The 17,762-nt window shown below is 42.8% G+C and overlaps 1 protein-coding gene across 2 annotated transcripts in view; it reads right to left on the bottom strand.

The window, feature by feature from the left end:
• The window catches only part of LOC125904788 (ephrin type-A receptor 7-like), a 214,877-nt gene that overhangs the window by 38,805 nt on the left and 158,310 nt on the right, over window positions 1-17,762 (bottom strand). For both annotated transcript variants that reach the window (XM_049602421.1, XM_049602422.1), the window contains exons 6-7: window positions 7,242-7,366; window positions 1,325-1,622 (exon numbers count right to left, since the gene is read on the bottom strand). In XM_049602421.1, the coding sequence (XP_049458378.1) occupies window positions 1,325-1,622; window positions 7,242-7,366 (423 nt within the window). The remainder of the gene's footprint in view (window positions 1-1,324; window positions 1,623-7,241; window positions 7,367-17,762) is intronic.

The raw sequence follows: 17,762 nt of genomic DNA, 5'->3' as shown, positions 1-17,762 counted from the left end.
TAATATCACACTTGACCCTCTTATATTATACTGTATGAAAAGCATTTGCATACTTCACTAAAATGACTCAAAGGAACAAATGTAACGACACCATGTGTTTCAGTAATGCAGAAAATACTGTTGCAGTAAAACTACTTTTAATCACATAACATTATCTTCATCAGCAGATGGCAGCTCTTCAAGTTTGCCAGTTGCCATGGAGTTGCAGACTTTCACATTTCTAGTTTTAATAAGCAATGTAAGGAATTCTTGTCCACACTGATTTCAAAGTTGAGGTTGCTGTTGGCTTTGCAGAAACTTGTGCAGTTATTAAAAACAGCAACAGTTTTGTTTTCTGCTGTTTTTGAGGTCAAAAATTAACTTTGAGCCTCAACAGTTCTGCAACACTTACTGCCCTGGGACACGGCAGAGCATGAGGTAGCCATTAGTTATCTTCTCAAAAGTGAATATTAATCTTCAGAACCTCACTGTAAGCACTTGACATTCACCCTCAATATTGTAGCTGTGCACCTGCCAACTCTGTTTGCTTACAATCAACCTACACTTGCTTCATGCCTCATGCACTTGACAGATAAATGCCACAATAATGTGACAAAGGTTGATGATAGTGTGTTGTTAATATTGTTTATCTGTTTGCGTGCCTGCGTTTCATACATGACCACTAGAGGTAGCTGTGCTGCCGCCTTGTGAGTGTGTCAGGTCGTCAGTCACTTGACTCTTGATCCAGCCTGAGGCGAATGAAGCAAACTGAATATGCATCGTCCAAAAAAAGTTACAGTACAACCAAGATCCCTCACCCTAAAGCAAAACAAAAGAAGTGCAAGACCTCATTCGCTTAAAAACAAATAATCTTTGGTAGAGCTGGTCTTTGGCCAACTGTGGAAGATAGTGGTGGTGCAGGGCAGCTCTCGGGTGAGTTAGACTGTGAATGCTCAACAAATCCCTTTTCCTTGGTAAATAAACGGTTCAAAACAAAGAATTCATGAGAAGTACAAGCCCTACACCGCACATACACACACATTCGACTCACACAGAGTCCCAACCAGACCCTGAGGTGACACAAGGGACACAGTATCAACTTGCACAAAGAAGAACCATTTCACAGCTTACTGGTAAAATCTTGCGTCTTCACACATAATCTCAGACACAGTCACATCCCCTTCGCTGTCTCTGCCTATCTCTCTCACTCTAGCAGCACGCTTCATTGTGTGGGCTGGCCAGGTGCCTACACAAACCCCCTATCCCAATCTGCCTGGCGGTGCTGAGAGGAGGGAGCGAAGACTGAGGAGGAGAAGGGGGGAGAAGGCGTAAAACGGCTACTCACACTCGCCAAGTGTCTGCAGCTCCAGGGGAGCGCTGTATGCTCCGTAGTCAATGGGTGGCGGGGAGGAGGAGGACGATGAAGAGGGGGATGATGAAGAGGAGGAAGAAGTAGAGGAGGATGACGAGGAGGCAGAGGAGGAAGAAGAGGATGACAGAGGCGAAGACGACAGGGATGAGGAGGGGGCCGGCGTGGAGAAAGGGCGGATGAGAAAGACATATGTGGTGCCAGGCTTGAGGTTGTTGACACTGATCCGTGTGGCGGCTGTCTTCACAGTAGAATAACTCTGATCCTTTTGTTCCTGCGGAGACAGAAAGTGAAGTGAGAGACAGAAAACACAAAGAATGAGAAAAAACAGGAGGAGGAGTGAGACGAGTAGGTGGAATCCATTTGTCAGATGCCTCGTTCATTTCCATGGCAGAGTTTGTAATGCCGGGAGATGTGCGAGACAATTTTGTAACTGAATCAAGGGCCTTGGTAATGTTTCAATTACTGAGACAGTGGAACAGCTTTTCAAAGAGTCAGGCAAAGTTTTTATACGGTTTTCTAGGCCAAGCTGAGGTCTTACCCCTGGATTCCAACGAGCGCAGCTATAAGTTCCAGCTGCAAGGTGGCCTAAACCTAACTGCGATTACTCAACAAAGTTTCTTTATTAGTACCCAAGGGTGAATTTATCATGCAGATGGGAAATTCAGTATTCAAAAGCAATACAGATTTAAAGGACATTAAAACACAACACACTAAAACAAGTATCATCTTTTATCAAAGCATAAGAACTCCTACAAATGTATTTCTATAGGCCCGTTTCCACTGAAGAAGTTCCTGGTACTATTTGGGGGGCAGGAACTTTACAGGAACGTCCTCTCGCTCGGCCCTCTCAACCACCGTGTCTCCACTGAGAGGGCGTAGGAGTAGGGAGTAGGAGGAGGGTTCCTGTAAAGTTACCGGGCTCTGGATGTGACATAATCGTTGCACGACCATTTTGACCGGTGCAACGTGGCAAAGAAACAAACAAAGAAGAACAACAAAGAAGAAGAAGCAGAAGTACGAAAGCAGAAGTAAGAAGAAGAAAGCAGACATAAGAAAGACGATAATCAACATGGAAGGAGCTGAGGTGGTTGCTGGGTTTCTGGCGTGTCTCTTCGTTTACATGACGGTGGAAGCTATGAACGAGCTAACCCTTGTCTGCTGAGTTTTAAAAATGCCGGCTATTTTGGCGCTTTCTGTTGACGTCACATCCCGCCTTGAGTATATCCAATCAGCACCAAGTAAACCCCAAGCCCCACCCAGGAGATTTTTGAGGCCGTTCTGAGTACCTACCCCGAGGCAGGGACTTGTTTAGCCCCTGTAAAAGTTCCAGAACTCTGTCCTTCGGGGGTGGTTCCTGCGGTGGAGACACACACCAACGGCCCCGGCCCCGGCCCCGGCCCCGGCCCCGCAAAATTACCCTGAAGTTCCTGCGGTGGAAACAGGCCTTATATGGTTTGGTCTGCACTTAGGGGCTAAGAGCCAACAGTCTGAGCCACTATGTAGGGAATGGGAATATTTGACACCTTTGGAATAAGAACAGGTTGGGTGGAGCTGATTGGGCCACTCTAGACAATGCTTGCTATTTCACCAGATGCACTGCTGAGCATTTCGGAAGCGACCCAGCAGTTACTCTCCACTCTGCACCGCTTAAAAAATAAAAAATAAAAAAAAAAAGCCTCTATTCTTTTTTTGACAGAGTCACAACGTGTTTTAAAGTGCAAATTCAGCCAAACAGCAAGTGGAATGGTAGCATCTGGTCAATTTTCCAAATAAACACACTGTAAACAGAAATATATGTAAATATAGATACAAAATAATTATAAGGATGAATGCATTTTTGAAAAAAACTACATATCTTTGAGCCAACATATCTGGACTTTTAAGGTGTTAACTTCATCTGTAGGCTACAGCATTAATAGTAGTAATACCAACAATAAAAACGGACAAAAGGAAACCATATAACTATGTTGCCTAATTACCCACCTATGGTAAAAGCACAAACATCGATAAAGAATGACAGAGTCTACAAAATCGGGCAGGCAAAAAACAACCGATGTGGTAGGACGCTGCGCGGACAACGGAACAATACCAAGTCAGAACGTGGTGCAGCTGCACCTGGTGGAATCCAGGGCTGAAACTTCTTTCTAGATTAAAAGTGCTGTATGTTACTCTGGAATAAGTTGGTTCTTGAGTCTCATTCCCAGGGTGTCAAATTCCAGTGCTTTGGGTTGGTAGTCGGACTGAATCATCAACCGCATAGATCGGTATTTGACGACCTGGGAATCAACCATATTTCTCCAGAGTTACATACAGTACCTTTAACCAGCTTTCAGTAAAGAAGTATCCCTCTGTGCTTTGGATATAAATGATGAAAACCCAATAAAAGCATGGCTCTATTCATTCAAGAGGAAAATAAACCAAAGGCGGTGCTTGTTTGTTTCTCTCTGTGAGAATGACTCATATCTTGCTAAAGTGGGCACAATAGGGACGGTGGGCAGGTGACACATTAACGTAACTACTCCACTTGTTGCCTCATAATGTTGGTTTGTTGTAATCCGTTTCACACCTTGTTTCAAAAAGTAGTCCTTATTGTATCTTTGCACGTCATGCCTCTGCACGTCAACAAGATCATTCCAATTGAGACTGAGCTTCTATGAGAGCTTTGATGATAAATCTGATTTAATAGTCACGGTAAAGCGAGTGAAAGTGAGCTTTTGAGTGTGCGCAGTGCTGCTAGCATGATCTTTATTGCCTTTTTATGTCCGAGAATAGCATCGCACGAAAAAGGAATAAAGAAAGCAGAACGAACGTTGGAGAGAGGGATGCAAGCAGAATGAAATCAGGAGAGATTAAGTGAGAATGAGAGTGGCAGCTACTGTATAATGAGTGACTCCTGTGGCGTGAGCTAATAAAGTCTGCGACACAGAGAAGAGACGGACACAGGAGGATGAAAACACAGAGTCCTCAGACATGACTGGTGGGAGGAAAACAACAACAGATTCACAGATGACACTTTGTAACATCGAGTTATGAATAAACAGTGAGTTAATCATTATTAGTCATCATCATTGTTGGTCATTATTGTCGTCAACAATTTGTTATTTGCTATGAGGCAGATTAAACACTTAAATATTTCATACAGCACCATGTGGGCCCGTACTGTAAAGCTGCATCTTGATAAATAAAAAAAGAAGGAAAAGAAAGGCTATACACTGACTAAGCAAAGCCATATTTCATACTTTAATAGGCTCTTTGCTGCAGTGTAGTTGTATTACCTTTTCATTTCATGGCCTGTCACCAATTTTCCTGTCTCACTCTCAGTTATTCTCCATCTATCCTTTACTCTCTCCATTCATCTACCTCCCTCATTCTGCTTTTCTTCTGCATCCGGCCCCACAAAGCACCTTCGTTCCTTTCTCTATCACTCTGCTCTTACAAGCATCTTTCCGCCAAGTCATCTTCCCCTCATCTGTACCTAATACCCTCTCTAATCTTTCCTTGCCCTCAGTTATCACACAGGCACCTCATTCTTTCAAAATGCCACACTGTATACCTCTTGCTATCTCCTCTCTTTTTTTTCCCCAAAGTCTTTCCTCGCCCATCCCTTCTCTAAATCTTTCCCTATTTTTTCTAAAGCTGTGGGAGTAGAGCAGCACGGAGCAGGGCTTTATTAAATATGGTGAAGCATAGAGAAGAGTAGGTGGTGTGAAAATGGGTGCGAGTGTGACAGAGCCAAACACAAAGACCTGGCGTTGCCAAAAAACGCAGCGTATGAAAATGAAGGAGTGCGAGCGTGACAGCTGTGGTTTACGTGCATGACAGATTTACTGTGAAGACTATGACTTGTTGACGTGGTGGCCACAATCTGACTAAGTGCTGTGTTAAATGAGCGTGATAAGGCCGATGAAATTACAGTGGTTATCCATAAAAGCAAAAGAAAATGTGGCAGTAATATGGACTCAGGGTTAGACATAATTGGCCCTTGTAAATGGATGAAAAAATACACATTTTGCTTTAACAGTTTCTCAGTAGCTAGGTTTTTAAGACAATGATTTCATTTATGGAAAGGGTTTTAAAAATACCACCTCTAATTTGCTCCAAAGCCACACAACAACAGTCACTAAATTACTTCCCTTTGTTGCCTTTACGGTAAGTTTTTATTCTCCTTAAATTTTTCATCATTTCAACATGCATTGTCACTCATTATGGGGTTTGCGGGCAAATTAGCAGGTGCACCAAAGGAAACATTAAGATTTTGTCTCAGCTTTCACCACAGGATTTTTGAATCTGACGCAGATGATGATATTTGAATATTTAAAACAAATATCTGATGACTATATCAACAAATAAAAAATAAAATAAAAATTAAAGGGGCTCTATGGGAAATTCAAAACGTCCGAGTTGTGTGGAGACAGTTCTGAACGTGGACCTGAACCTGAGCCGGCGGCTAGAAGCTAACTGCGCTAACTCCATAAACAGTGTTAAACAAATTAGCTCTGGCTCTTGAACTGGTTCCATTCGGGATTTTTGGAACCTTGGTGCTATCTGGTAAACCAACTCAAGTTTCCACCAGTTCTGAGCAGAGCCATTGTAATCAAGGATGAGTCATCAATGGAGGGCGTTACACAACACACAATGGAGGTAAACAGAAGCAGCAAAATGGCGGATCGCATTGATAACCTGTGAGCTTTTGTCCTGTTGTAACAGATATTTGCTTTAATCCAAAAAACAAGCATGGACCAACTATTGATGAGACCAATAAACGCTGTTTTTTTCCAGACAATTTTTAACTTGACTTCTGTTTTTCAATCTACAGAATATGACAAATCCACTGATGTCATCACAGTACGCACTAAGAAAAACGTGCTGTTTTTTGGTACCAGCTGGGAGCCAGCTTTTCAGGTTCCGAACCAATTCAGCTCTGGACGGTTTAAAATTAGGTGCAGAAACTCGTGCCACACTGGTGGAAAAACAATAAGTGTTAACTGGAGGAACCATAAAGTGGGCACTACACATCCGCCATAACGCCATACCAATATCACTGATAACCACTGTATGACTGCAGGGCAAAGTGGTGGCAAAGTGGTGGCAATGAGCTAGCCAGTGGGATACATACGTGCACTAACACGCATGCGTGCCTGGACTGACTTACTCCAAAGAAACCACGGAGAAACTCAGATTACAACACACACATAGAGGGCGTGTGACTTCATTTTCTGCTTAGGATGCTCCGCTGTATCTTTACATAGCAAATAGTGGTTTGCTACTGTATTGGCGCTCTGAATGTCGTACACAAAATCGTTACAGGGGCACTCAATCAATTATACAAATGAAGTTCAGTTTACTCATCATGAGGAACCTTACCTCAGCCTGTGAAAGTAGCTGTATAATGTGTTCTGTGACTCCGGTGTTCATGCATTATAAAAAATGTTGCAACAGAACATCTGCATCATAAACTGGAGCGGTGTTGTTGAAAGAAGCAAGCATTTAAGAGGCAGAGAAGGTCTACTGAATTGCAGTACAGAAGATGTAGGATCCAGCATTTTTGGAGCTTGAGCCATACAGTCAGGAGATCCCAGCCTCTGCTGCTGTGATTTCCCTGTTTCCCTCTTCATCAGACATATATTTGGCATTTCTGGAGTGCAAGTTCGAGCTACTCAGTGACCCCCATTTGCACAGTATCAGTCATGCATGTATCTATTGGGTTCTAATACCAAAGGATCATTAACAAAAGCACTTAATATATTCCTTAGACATTGATTTTCCTTTATTGGTTTCCTCCATTTGGTTGGTTCTTACCAAATTTAATTTATGACAGCTCACTGGTAACAGAAAAACAGCAGTGAAAAAACAACAACGTGCACAGATTAGGATGTACCAGTGGATTTACCTTCTCATAGTATTTGACCTCATACTCTGTGCGGCTGCTGTTTGGGTAAGAAGGCTCCCTCCACACCAAGGTGATGCTCTTCTGCTCAATCTTCTCTGCTCGCAGCTCACTGATCAGAGATGGTGCTACAAAGAAGAGAAAAGAGAGAGAGAGAGAGGAAGAAGAGAGATGAGTTTGGGGATTCCAGTCTCATTTAATATAGATGCAATGGCTTGAGGAGTCTTCTCAAGGACATCAGAAACAAGTCTTTACCTTCCTGTATTTCCAGTTTTTACACAAAGCTTGTGTGCAGACCAACTGTGCAGACAAAGGTCAAGGGAGGAATGCAGATAACTATCTTTTGCCAGAAAGCAGGCATTGATATATATACAGTCTACCCTACTGTATTCACAGATCTGAGGTGAGACAGCAAAAGAAGAAGGACGCAAATGTGGATTGCGGACGTAAGAGGACAGTTGGGGAAAGTCCAGCAAGGATGCAGGAGAGCAGAGGAACAAAGGGAGTGAAAGAACGAGGACAAAAGTAGGTAGCAGAGAGGTAACGGATTAATTATTAAAGCTGAGCTGTGTCAGAGCAGACAGCTTCATCGCACTCCGTGAATGGATAAACACTGCACACGCTTCTTTGTCTGAGTGTATATGTATGTGTGTGTGTGTGTGTGTGTGTGTGTGTGTGTGGCATTGAACAGTGCTTGGGTCAGTACACTGGGACTGACAATAGATCAATACAGATATGGATTGACTGACAAGTCCGTATCGACACGAGACTAACGGATGGAGACGCTCTTAATCTGGACTCCCCGTTTCCTCTCCGAGTCTCTCAATTAAACTGACCCCAGAACTTTTTTCTGACTCAATCTGCGAGAGCCGCGGTGAAATTTATCCCGACAGATATCTCATCTCTTATTGATTACGACGGAGGAGCAAAATTGAAGATGAATTATCCGCACAAAGCTTTCCAAATTCAGATGCGGTGTGTGATGCCGCGGGCTCGCTAAGCAAACAATTTCATTACTGTGGAAAGACCAGTTCTTTGTTTCACTGTCAACAAATGACAGGCAGCACGTAGTATGATAATCGACAAGCACCACCCACTCTTGCTTAAGTGCTAATTATGCCATGTATAATGAAGTAGCAAAATGGGTTGTCACTCAGAAATACTATGCAAAATAAAGGGGTGTAGTTAGCTTAGTCGAAAGGCCTTTATGTTTTGGAGGAGCGCTACCATTAAGGACATTAGGGTTAAATTTAGTGGCAGGGGAGTGTTAGGGGTGTTCCCTGTCTTCTTTCTTGTACAGGATAATAATTATTGCTGTTTTTCACTTACTTTAATGCCTTTCAATTAATTTTTAAAAATACACGATGCTCAGGATTTTCTATGGCACTGAAGTCCCCGATTCTCTTTCTGTTTCTCTTCCATTTTGATTCCGTCCCTCCTCCTCCTCCCCTCAGTCACCCCATCAGTTCACGGCTCCTCTTTCTTGCTCCTCTCACTTCCTGCTCATCTCTTTCCTGACCTTTAACCATCAATTCATCTCTTTCCTTGCTGAAAACAGCCACACTAATGAATATGTTCTGCCTGTCACTCACACATGAGTGGAACTGAGGGAACGCACAAAATTGTCCACATATGCACACACACACACACACACACACACACACAAAGCATCTGTGCAGCTTCAGTCCTCCTCTGGAGCAGCAGTATAATACAGTCATTTTAGGCAGCGGATCAAAGACACACTAGATCTGTCTGTATCTGTCTCTCACTGTCCGTCTCCATCTGTCTGTTTTGTGATGTCTGAAAACACAGGTATTATTTATTATTCATGGGGACTTCTGCAAATTTTTGTATCATTGCGTCTATCATTGCATTTTATATCTGCCCAGTAAAGCTGAATGGAGGGGGAAGAAAATCCAGGCAGGATGACAGATAAGCATGTGTGTGTGTGTGTGTGTGTGTGTGTGTTTGATTGTCTCTTAACTGGTGTACAGTGTGACTCTGCTCTTAATCTAAAAAATTAAGACTATCAAGCTTTTTAAATTAAAATATTTAAAACCTCACATTCAGAATCATGAAGGGAAATCTAGTAATAATTCACGATGACATTTTTAACTAAAAAGTAATAATAAAAAAATCAGTTTAATTCAGTGACACTGAGCCTTTGCAGTTCACAGCCATCAGTTACTATGTTTGCATGCACACTAATATTCCACTATTGCTCCGAATATGACATTAGTCTGAATCTGATATGGGTCATGTAAACAGAATATTCTGTTTGGATATTCTGAATTAGACCTTTTTAAAAAATTAAGCAGAAAATTAAGCATAATTTTTGGGTTTTGGGAGCAATCTTTGGACATGTATACAGTGCATTTGAACAACTCACCAACAGTTTGCAAGGCTTACTGTTAACCATCATGAAAGATCTTGGATTTCAACAGTGTTTTTGGAAATGCACAAATATTACAGTTTATTGTTTCAAGGTGGTTGAAGGATTGAAAGACGGAGGCTGTGTTCGCACGGTTGAACAGTTTCACCACCAGTGGAAAAAACCTTTTTGTTGACACAAAGAAGCAAAATGGCACAAGCAGCTCCAGCTGTTCCACTTTTCCATAGTATGACATAAACAGCATGCTAGGGCATACCAATCAGAATATGCATGGCTCCATGTGGAGGGGAATATTATAGTTGTCATTAGCCATGTGAACAGCTTCGCAAGGGATTACTTTTTCAGAATAAGTGCTAAACCTGGAATATTTTGTGCATGTAAACATAATCATTGTGTCTTTTCTATTCAGGCTTAGTAACTTTCCTAATTATGTAAATGATAAAAATGGGGAAATAAACTAGTATAACATGTAGAATTACATATAATGAGAGTAAAATGCAGCATTACCCAAAATAATTAACTAGTTGTCCATTTTTCTTGTGCATTTGTTTGGTATTTCTCTGATCCTTGACAGGACACACACACATAAACACACACACACACACACATACACATACACACACACACACACACACACACACACACACACACACACACACACACACACATATATATGCAGAATACAGCCAGTAAATAAGTGGTCTGGTTTGAAAAACACGTAAACAAATACATATTCAAAGTGTTCAAATGCTAATCATACCAATTAGTGGCATTTTGAAAGAATGAAGACTTTGCTTTGAGGCATCAAGTCATTGTAACATCCTCCCATAATGCAACATAAGCATAAGTGGTGGGAGGAGGGGAGGTGCAGAAAAAAAAAATCCACTGAAGGGAAAGGAAAGATGCTAATGAACAGTATACAGGAATGTAAATAAACACTCGCAGAGAGATTATTCTTAGTGATTAATGAATATGTACAGGCATTTATTATATAGCGTAGAGGAAACAGACTGCAGCCTGGCTCATTAGAAAATAAAGTAATTACTCCCACCGTACATAAGAAGCAGGGGGAAGAAAACATAAAGTGCACAGATGAGATGGGCAGGTGGTAAAGAATTCGCATTAAAGAAATTGAGAAACAGAAAAAGAGAAAGGTGCTCTGTAGTAAGATGAAAGTTAAGAGTGGAAGGAAGTTCTGACAGACACCCCCTTTCTTAAAGTCCCTGCCATAGAAACACACAAAAACACACTAAACCAAGAACACAGTGTCAACCTGCTCTCCCCCATCTACATCTGCAGGCTATTGTTTGCTATTTTTTTCCTGTCTTGTGTGCTGAATTATGCATAGGACCGGCGCCTGCCTCCAAACCAAACCAAATCACATCACAGCTCAATCTGACACATAAAAAACAGGTGAGCATGAGTTCTCTACCCACACACACACACACACACACACACGGTCACCTGACGGCTCAAACACAAAGTTATATGGGGGTTTAAGTGGTCTTTCCACCTCTGCAGCTGAACAGAAGTATGGCAGACAAACTAGCAGTGTCCGAACTGTTGGTACAATTTCTAAAGCCTTGAGGCATTCACCATAATCGCCATACATATAAGTGTATATGATACAAGATGCAGTGTGTAACATGTACACTAATAAATATATCAGACATTTATATTAAAGTGGAAGTGACCTTTCCTAAGGTGCATTTTTCCAGTTTTAATCCTGTGTCCCTGTGTTAACTGATCATATATCTCTTTCTTGTTATATGCCAAATATATGTCAAAAATCAGCACCAAAGCATATTTACACTTAAATCCCCAACTTTTCTCTTTTTCAAAAAACAGCTAAAAGTGTTTCAAATGTCTCATGACTCATCGTGCACTCAGGGGTATTTACAAAACTTTATCCACTTGAATGAGTTTTTGGGCGACTAGCTAGCCACACCGGTCTTATAAAGCTGCACCTCACCACTTATTGGTTGTAGTCGCTAGCTAATGGAGCAATATAGAGAGAAACAGGAAGAGATGCGTGTTGATATCAGTTGGAAAAAACTTTTCATTTCCAAAACAATGTGGCCAAAGTCTGATTCATTCACCTCCGAATTCACCCTCCTCCTGATGGAACAATGAGGGAGGTGCATGTGGAGCCAGTCTGCTCAGGAGTGAATTGCTGTTGCTCCGTGTTGTGCTAAATTCTAACCCTGCCCTTTTTGTTAGCGGCCCAATCAAATGCAAATGATTTGCTGTCAATCCCTGCTGTAATTGTACACAGCCTAAATATTCCGTTTCACTTGGAAATATGTCACAGAACAGAAGCTAATGATGGTTTAACTTGTTTCGTAGGGAGAGATTTGCACGTTTTGTTCTTCATTCATTCACTTTCTGTAACCGCTTATGCTGTTGGGGGTCGCGGGGGGGCTGGAGCCTATCCCAGCTGACACTGGGTGAGAGGCGGGGTATACCCTGGACAGGTCGCCAGACTATCGCAGGGCTGACGCATAGAGACAAACAACCATTCACACTCACATCGGCTCCAGGAAGCAGGAGTACCCAGAGAAAATCCATGCTGACCTGGGGAGAATATGCAAACTCTGCACAGAGGGGCTCCCCCACCCTGGATTCGAAGCCTGGATTTGAACCAGGAACCATCCTGCTGCGAGGTGACAATGCTAACCACTGCACCAAAGTGTAGCCACGTTTTGTTCTATGGCAAAAAATATGTCAGTAAATACCCCACTTATGAATTTTGAAGCTTTTACGTGTCATATGAAAGGCGGATGTGAACAAGTGGCTAGATAAGACTGCAGAGCATCATCTCACCGAACATGGCTTTACAGCCCTGATGGGGTGGGGATGAAGACATACAACTGTAGTACAGTTCGTTTATAGCCTAATTTTCACTTAAAAATCATCACACTGGTGTTTAAAAATACTGATCTATTGATACATGTCCATTACGGATATGTGAAACAGTTTCAATACAAATTTTCTGCAGTATTAATACACCAATACTGGCTGTGCTTTCTTGTGCTCTCTTTATGATTACTATAATCATTCAGCTATTCTCTGCTTCAAACCAAGAAAAGAAAAGCCATTGTCTTGTTATAGCCATGTTGCATTTTTTTTCTTTGATAAAAAAAATGTAGGTTGTATGCCCTTACTGGCAATTTTTTACTTTGTATTAAAACTGGTATCAAATATAGATTACTAGTTACTGTATCGAAGTTAGAAATGCCAGTATTCTGACAACATTATTGTGATTATCTTGCCACAGAGCTTATTTTCTTCAGCAATGGGAAGGTAATATCCCATTGACTTCTTGTCAAGGTAACCTAACTTTGTGTTTGGCCTACAAAAAAAATGTCATCCCTAAAAGTACCAGAAATTGAATTTCCTTTTTTGTTATCCATCTAGAAAAATGTCTCCTAGGAAACAAGAAGTCAAAGAATGACGAGAAAGGTTCAATCTTTCAGGGACCATCAACTTCACTGTTGATCACTAGATTTTTGTCCATTTCTTGCAGAATTTGCCTTCAAACATTCCACATTGCAATACTGATTGTGCATCTATGAGGAATTTGGCCTCAACACTAGAGCAATGATTACTATGTGGACATAACAGTTTCCAAGACATACACAAACGTCCAGTTGGCAGATACTGTACACCCACCACTTCAACACATACAGAACACACGAGAGAGTGTATGGCAGCAAATGGCGAGTAGTGTTGGTTTTGGCATTGTATTTGAGAGGAAGAAATCAATGCTGACTGCCGTCTGAAATGGTTTTCGCACACACACACACAAAACACACACACACACACAATTGCACAGTGATTTTCACAAGTAATATAGAAGAGGTGATGGCCTTGTGGGCAATAAGCCTCTTCAGCTCGGCTGTGGAAGTACGCAGCAGACGTTTCAAAGCCTCATCACACAGCAGAAATCACATGGCAGACACACTGATAGGCAGTCGTCACAAAGACAAACAGCTCCTGATTCCATCCAGTATGAAAGCTTTGCTGTACACATACCAATCACTGCTACAGATAATGATCTATAGACTTCAAAGGGACGCTGTGATGAGAGCGAAAAAGTGAGGCAAGAGGAAGTATAATAGATGGAGTTTGGCACAAAATGCCAAACAGGCAGCACACAGCTGTACCTCTCAGTGATTAAACTCCCACAGGCTGTGAGTACAAGCTAGAGCTGGGTATCATTTAGGTTTTATACACTCTGCTCATCAATTCCAGTTTCTGTTGAATCCAAACTGTTAGCACATTTCTACACCCGTGAGACATTTGTCACAAACTGAAGGCCAGACAACTCCAGACAACAAAGTGGAAGTGCCGATCCTTTTCATCTTGTTTGAATAGGACTGAAAGCACATGTAGAAAGCAAAAACTACTTTCATATTTTGCAGATTTAGGATGCCGTAAAAGGTTATTTTTCATGAATGTTATGATGTTTTAAGATTCTGTTTGGTTAAAGGAGAAATATGAATATTCTCCACGGACTACTGAAATATTTGCTATCTTTTACTTTGAATACACATTTAGCCGCTTCTCTTAAGTCATGACCACGACTGGGAGCATAGAAAATGCTTACACCACACTACAGTACACCCTTCATAATGTTGATGGACTTGATTAAATTATTTTCCAGTGGTGATAACAGTTCGCCCTTTAAGGTTCTCGCAACAGTCGGCTATATTGTAAACAGCATACACGTGAGTTGGTCCATGCATAATTAGCCATATGGACAGAAGCACAGGTGGTCCTAAGGGCCCTGTTTTTGCGGTGTGTCCCACACTGTTGGCCCTTGTCGACTTTTTTTCGTCCAATTTAGCATGTTGAAACAGTGTTGGATTTGGCAGAGTGTTTCAAACTTGTTATATATGGTAAATGGTAAATGGACCTGCATTTGCATAGCGCCTTTCTAGTCAGCTTTTTACACTACGAGTCACATTCACACACATTCATACACTGGTGGCCAAGACTACCATACAAGGTGCCACCTGCTACTTAGTTGTTTTTTTTAAGTCACTCATGCACCGATGGAACAGCCATTGGCCATTGGCCATTGGGAACAATTTGGGGTTCAGTGTCTTGCTCTTGCTTGCTTGATACTCGGCATGCAGACTGAAGGAGCCGGGGGTCGAACCGCTGATCTTCCGATTGGTGAACGACCCGCTCTACCTCTGAGCCACAGCTGCCCTAAGGATATAAATATCCTTTGTTCTTTCAACATCAGATTGTGGTGTTAATGAGCTAACTGGCTAACAAGTGTCTTAAATCTGCCCTGTCTGTCTTCTGGCTTCCCTTTTTGAATAACAAATACAGACTACCGCCACCTGCTGCTATTGAGAGCTATCTCCTGTCACGCAGGTGCAGAATGTATGTGCTAGCTGGCTGTTGGCTGTAGTCCTCGCTGTGTGTTCAGGTGCAGCTTTTGGCCGAGAAACAGATGACGTGAGAAGATGCCACTAGTTCTTTGATGGTCAGTTTTGTGAGCCTGGGCCTGAACTTGCCCTCAAAAATAAAAAAGCCCAATTGCAAAGCATGTGTTTTAACAAATCCTGTGGTTTATTTAATTTTGAATTCAGACCCGGTTCTTGATACCCAATCCTGCAGACACTGGGGGTTATGTGGCAGCTCTATGCTCAGGTCTCCATGGCAGGTAGATCTATGAATAGGCTATGGCACAAAATGGCAGCTGCTGCTGTAGGCTCTTGCATCCATGTGTACAGAGGCAGCTGAGGTGCAACTGGCATCTCTGTGCCGTTATCAAAGGAGACAGGCAGAGGAGCTGCTGTCCCCAGGGGTGTCGGCACAAGCAGGGCTGAACATCTCGCAGTCATTCTTACTTTTCCCTCTTTCTCTTCCACACTTCTATGGGTCCTCTCTCTGGAAATTCTCCCTCGCCGTCTCTCCATCTCCTTATCTCTCCATTTCCCCCAACACAGCTCCGTCTCCATCTCTGTTCTCGGGGGAATCCGCTGTTCCCCGCAGGCCTGTTTGTGCCTCTGCTGAGATGACATCCATCTTGTCAGGAGGGGGTTTCGTTGTTCTACTTCTCACCATCTCCGCCTCGTGTGCAACGTTACGCACTCCCATGTGCCTTCGCATATTAAGCAATGGCGTGTGTTCAGAATGAAGAGACAAGATAGCAGAGGGTGTTTAGCTATAAGTTGTATAGGCGGGGATGATTGAGAGAGATGATTGAGAGAATGTATCTGTCAAGCCTGTTCATGTTCAAAGGGTTAATGGGAAGCAAGAGCGTCGTTCCCTCTGGGCACTGCACCACTGGCTTCTACCTGGGGTTAAACGGATAGTGCAACGATTTATGTGACTGACAGCAGAGGAGTGGGAACATTTAGTTTCTTTTGGTTTGGCTATCCCTGGGGCTTTTTATACACCTACCGCCGCAAGCATTGCTGTCAGTGGTTCCATATTCCCAGTGGAGCTTATATTTGCATGTGCGATACTTTAATAAAGTCATTAAAGTTTCAAACAGACAAGTAGTTGTGTGGTTAACTTTTTTCGAGTATATTCCACTCGTTTTGACTTTACAGTAACGTCTGTCTGTTGTAGTTCCTCGCCAGATTTCACTCAGATTTTTAAACATGTTTGATTGTCTGAAGCCAGAATCCACTGCTGCACACTTTCAACTACCATTTGTGTAGAGCAATACTGCAGTATCCTCTCAGATGGTAGTCTTACAGCCATGCATCACTTGTACTGACTGAATTACAAGCACACAGTTACAACAGTTGGTCAGCGGATCACTGATGTTAGAAGACAGTGACGGAGCAGCAACAACAAGTATGGAGGAAGCTATAGCGGAAAATCCTTAAAGCGCCTGAGAAAGGCTTCTGGGGTTGACGCTCCAGATAATACAAAAACTTAGTGCTCATACAAAGGATTAAAGTCAAAATATTTGCTGGGGAAGATTGAAAGAGAGCGCTCTTCGGGATGGAGAATATAAAGCAAGCTAACCTGCAGGCAGATTTACGTGAACCCTAGGATCTGAGACCCGACTTGGGACTTGTACAGATTCAAGTCAACATTACATCATGGCCAGTGGGGTCCAGTTTAGGCCCCATTTTATTGCAATGGGTCCTAGAGGGAGGTCGGAGTAGAGCCGCTGCTCCTTCGCGCCGAAAGGGGACAGTTGAGTTGGTTCGGGCATCTGATCAGGATGCCTCCTGGGCGCCCCCTGGTGGAGGTGTCCCAGGCACGTCCCACTGGTAGGAGGTCCTGGGGCAGACCCAGAACACACTGGACGGATTACATATCTCGTCCGGCCTGGGACCGCCTTGGGTTCCTCTAGGAGGAGCTGGAAAGCGTTGCCGGGGAGAGGGACGTCTGGGGTGCTTTGCTCGTCCTGCTGCCCCCACGACCAGCCCTGCATAAGCGGATGAAAATGGATGGACGGATGGGTCCTCAGTCAACTTGGATTCGTGTCATGAAAACCCCTTTGGATTCTTTTGATCGGTGGACCCTTACAGACTAAAAAGATATAAATACTCAATGAATGGACACATATTGGACTTTGAGAGTGCTTCAAAGATAGGGAGTCACCCCTTTTTTGGTCTCTCTTGTTTACCATGCCTGTAAATCTGGCTGAATTATACTTTGCCGCACCCCAACTTTAAACCTATTCAACAGTATAACACAATGATGAAGTCAGTGAGGCAAAGATACAATATTATAGCATAAAGCATTCTAGCTTCCCAGCTTTTATCATACTTTTATCATACATCTCTATTTCACAGTTCCCCAGGTGGTTATATGTGCATGCATGCGATTGCATCCCAATCTAATGATGTTTTATATAAAGAGCAGCTCCACCACCCAGGTCTCACTATCTTGCAGCAAGTCTTGCTGTTTTAATCTGCCTGCCCCAGCAGTGGAGCGCTACCTGGCAACCCGTCCCTGCTCGCCACTCAGTCTAATCTGCCCGATCAGCATCCAACTGCCCGGACGCCTCATCCAGAATTCACAAATATACCCACAATTATTCTGCTCTGCTCCAAATAAGCAAAGTAGGAGCATACAGTACGACGGAGCAACAGTCAGAAAGGAAAAATGTTATCCAGGATCATGCTTCAAAGGCGAGGTGAGCAGAT

This window comes from Epinephelus fuscoguttatus, linkage group LG17, assembly GCF_011397635.1.
Source record: "Epinephelus fuscoguttatus linkage group LG17, E.fuscoguttatus.final_Chr_v1".
Lineage (NCBI taxonomy): Eukaryota > Metazoa > Chordata > Actinopteri > Perciformes > Serranidae > Epinephelus > Epinephelus fuscoguttatus.
Note: the sequence above shows the minus strand (reverse complement) of the source record. Positions and strands in the feature narration are given on the sequence as shown.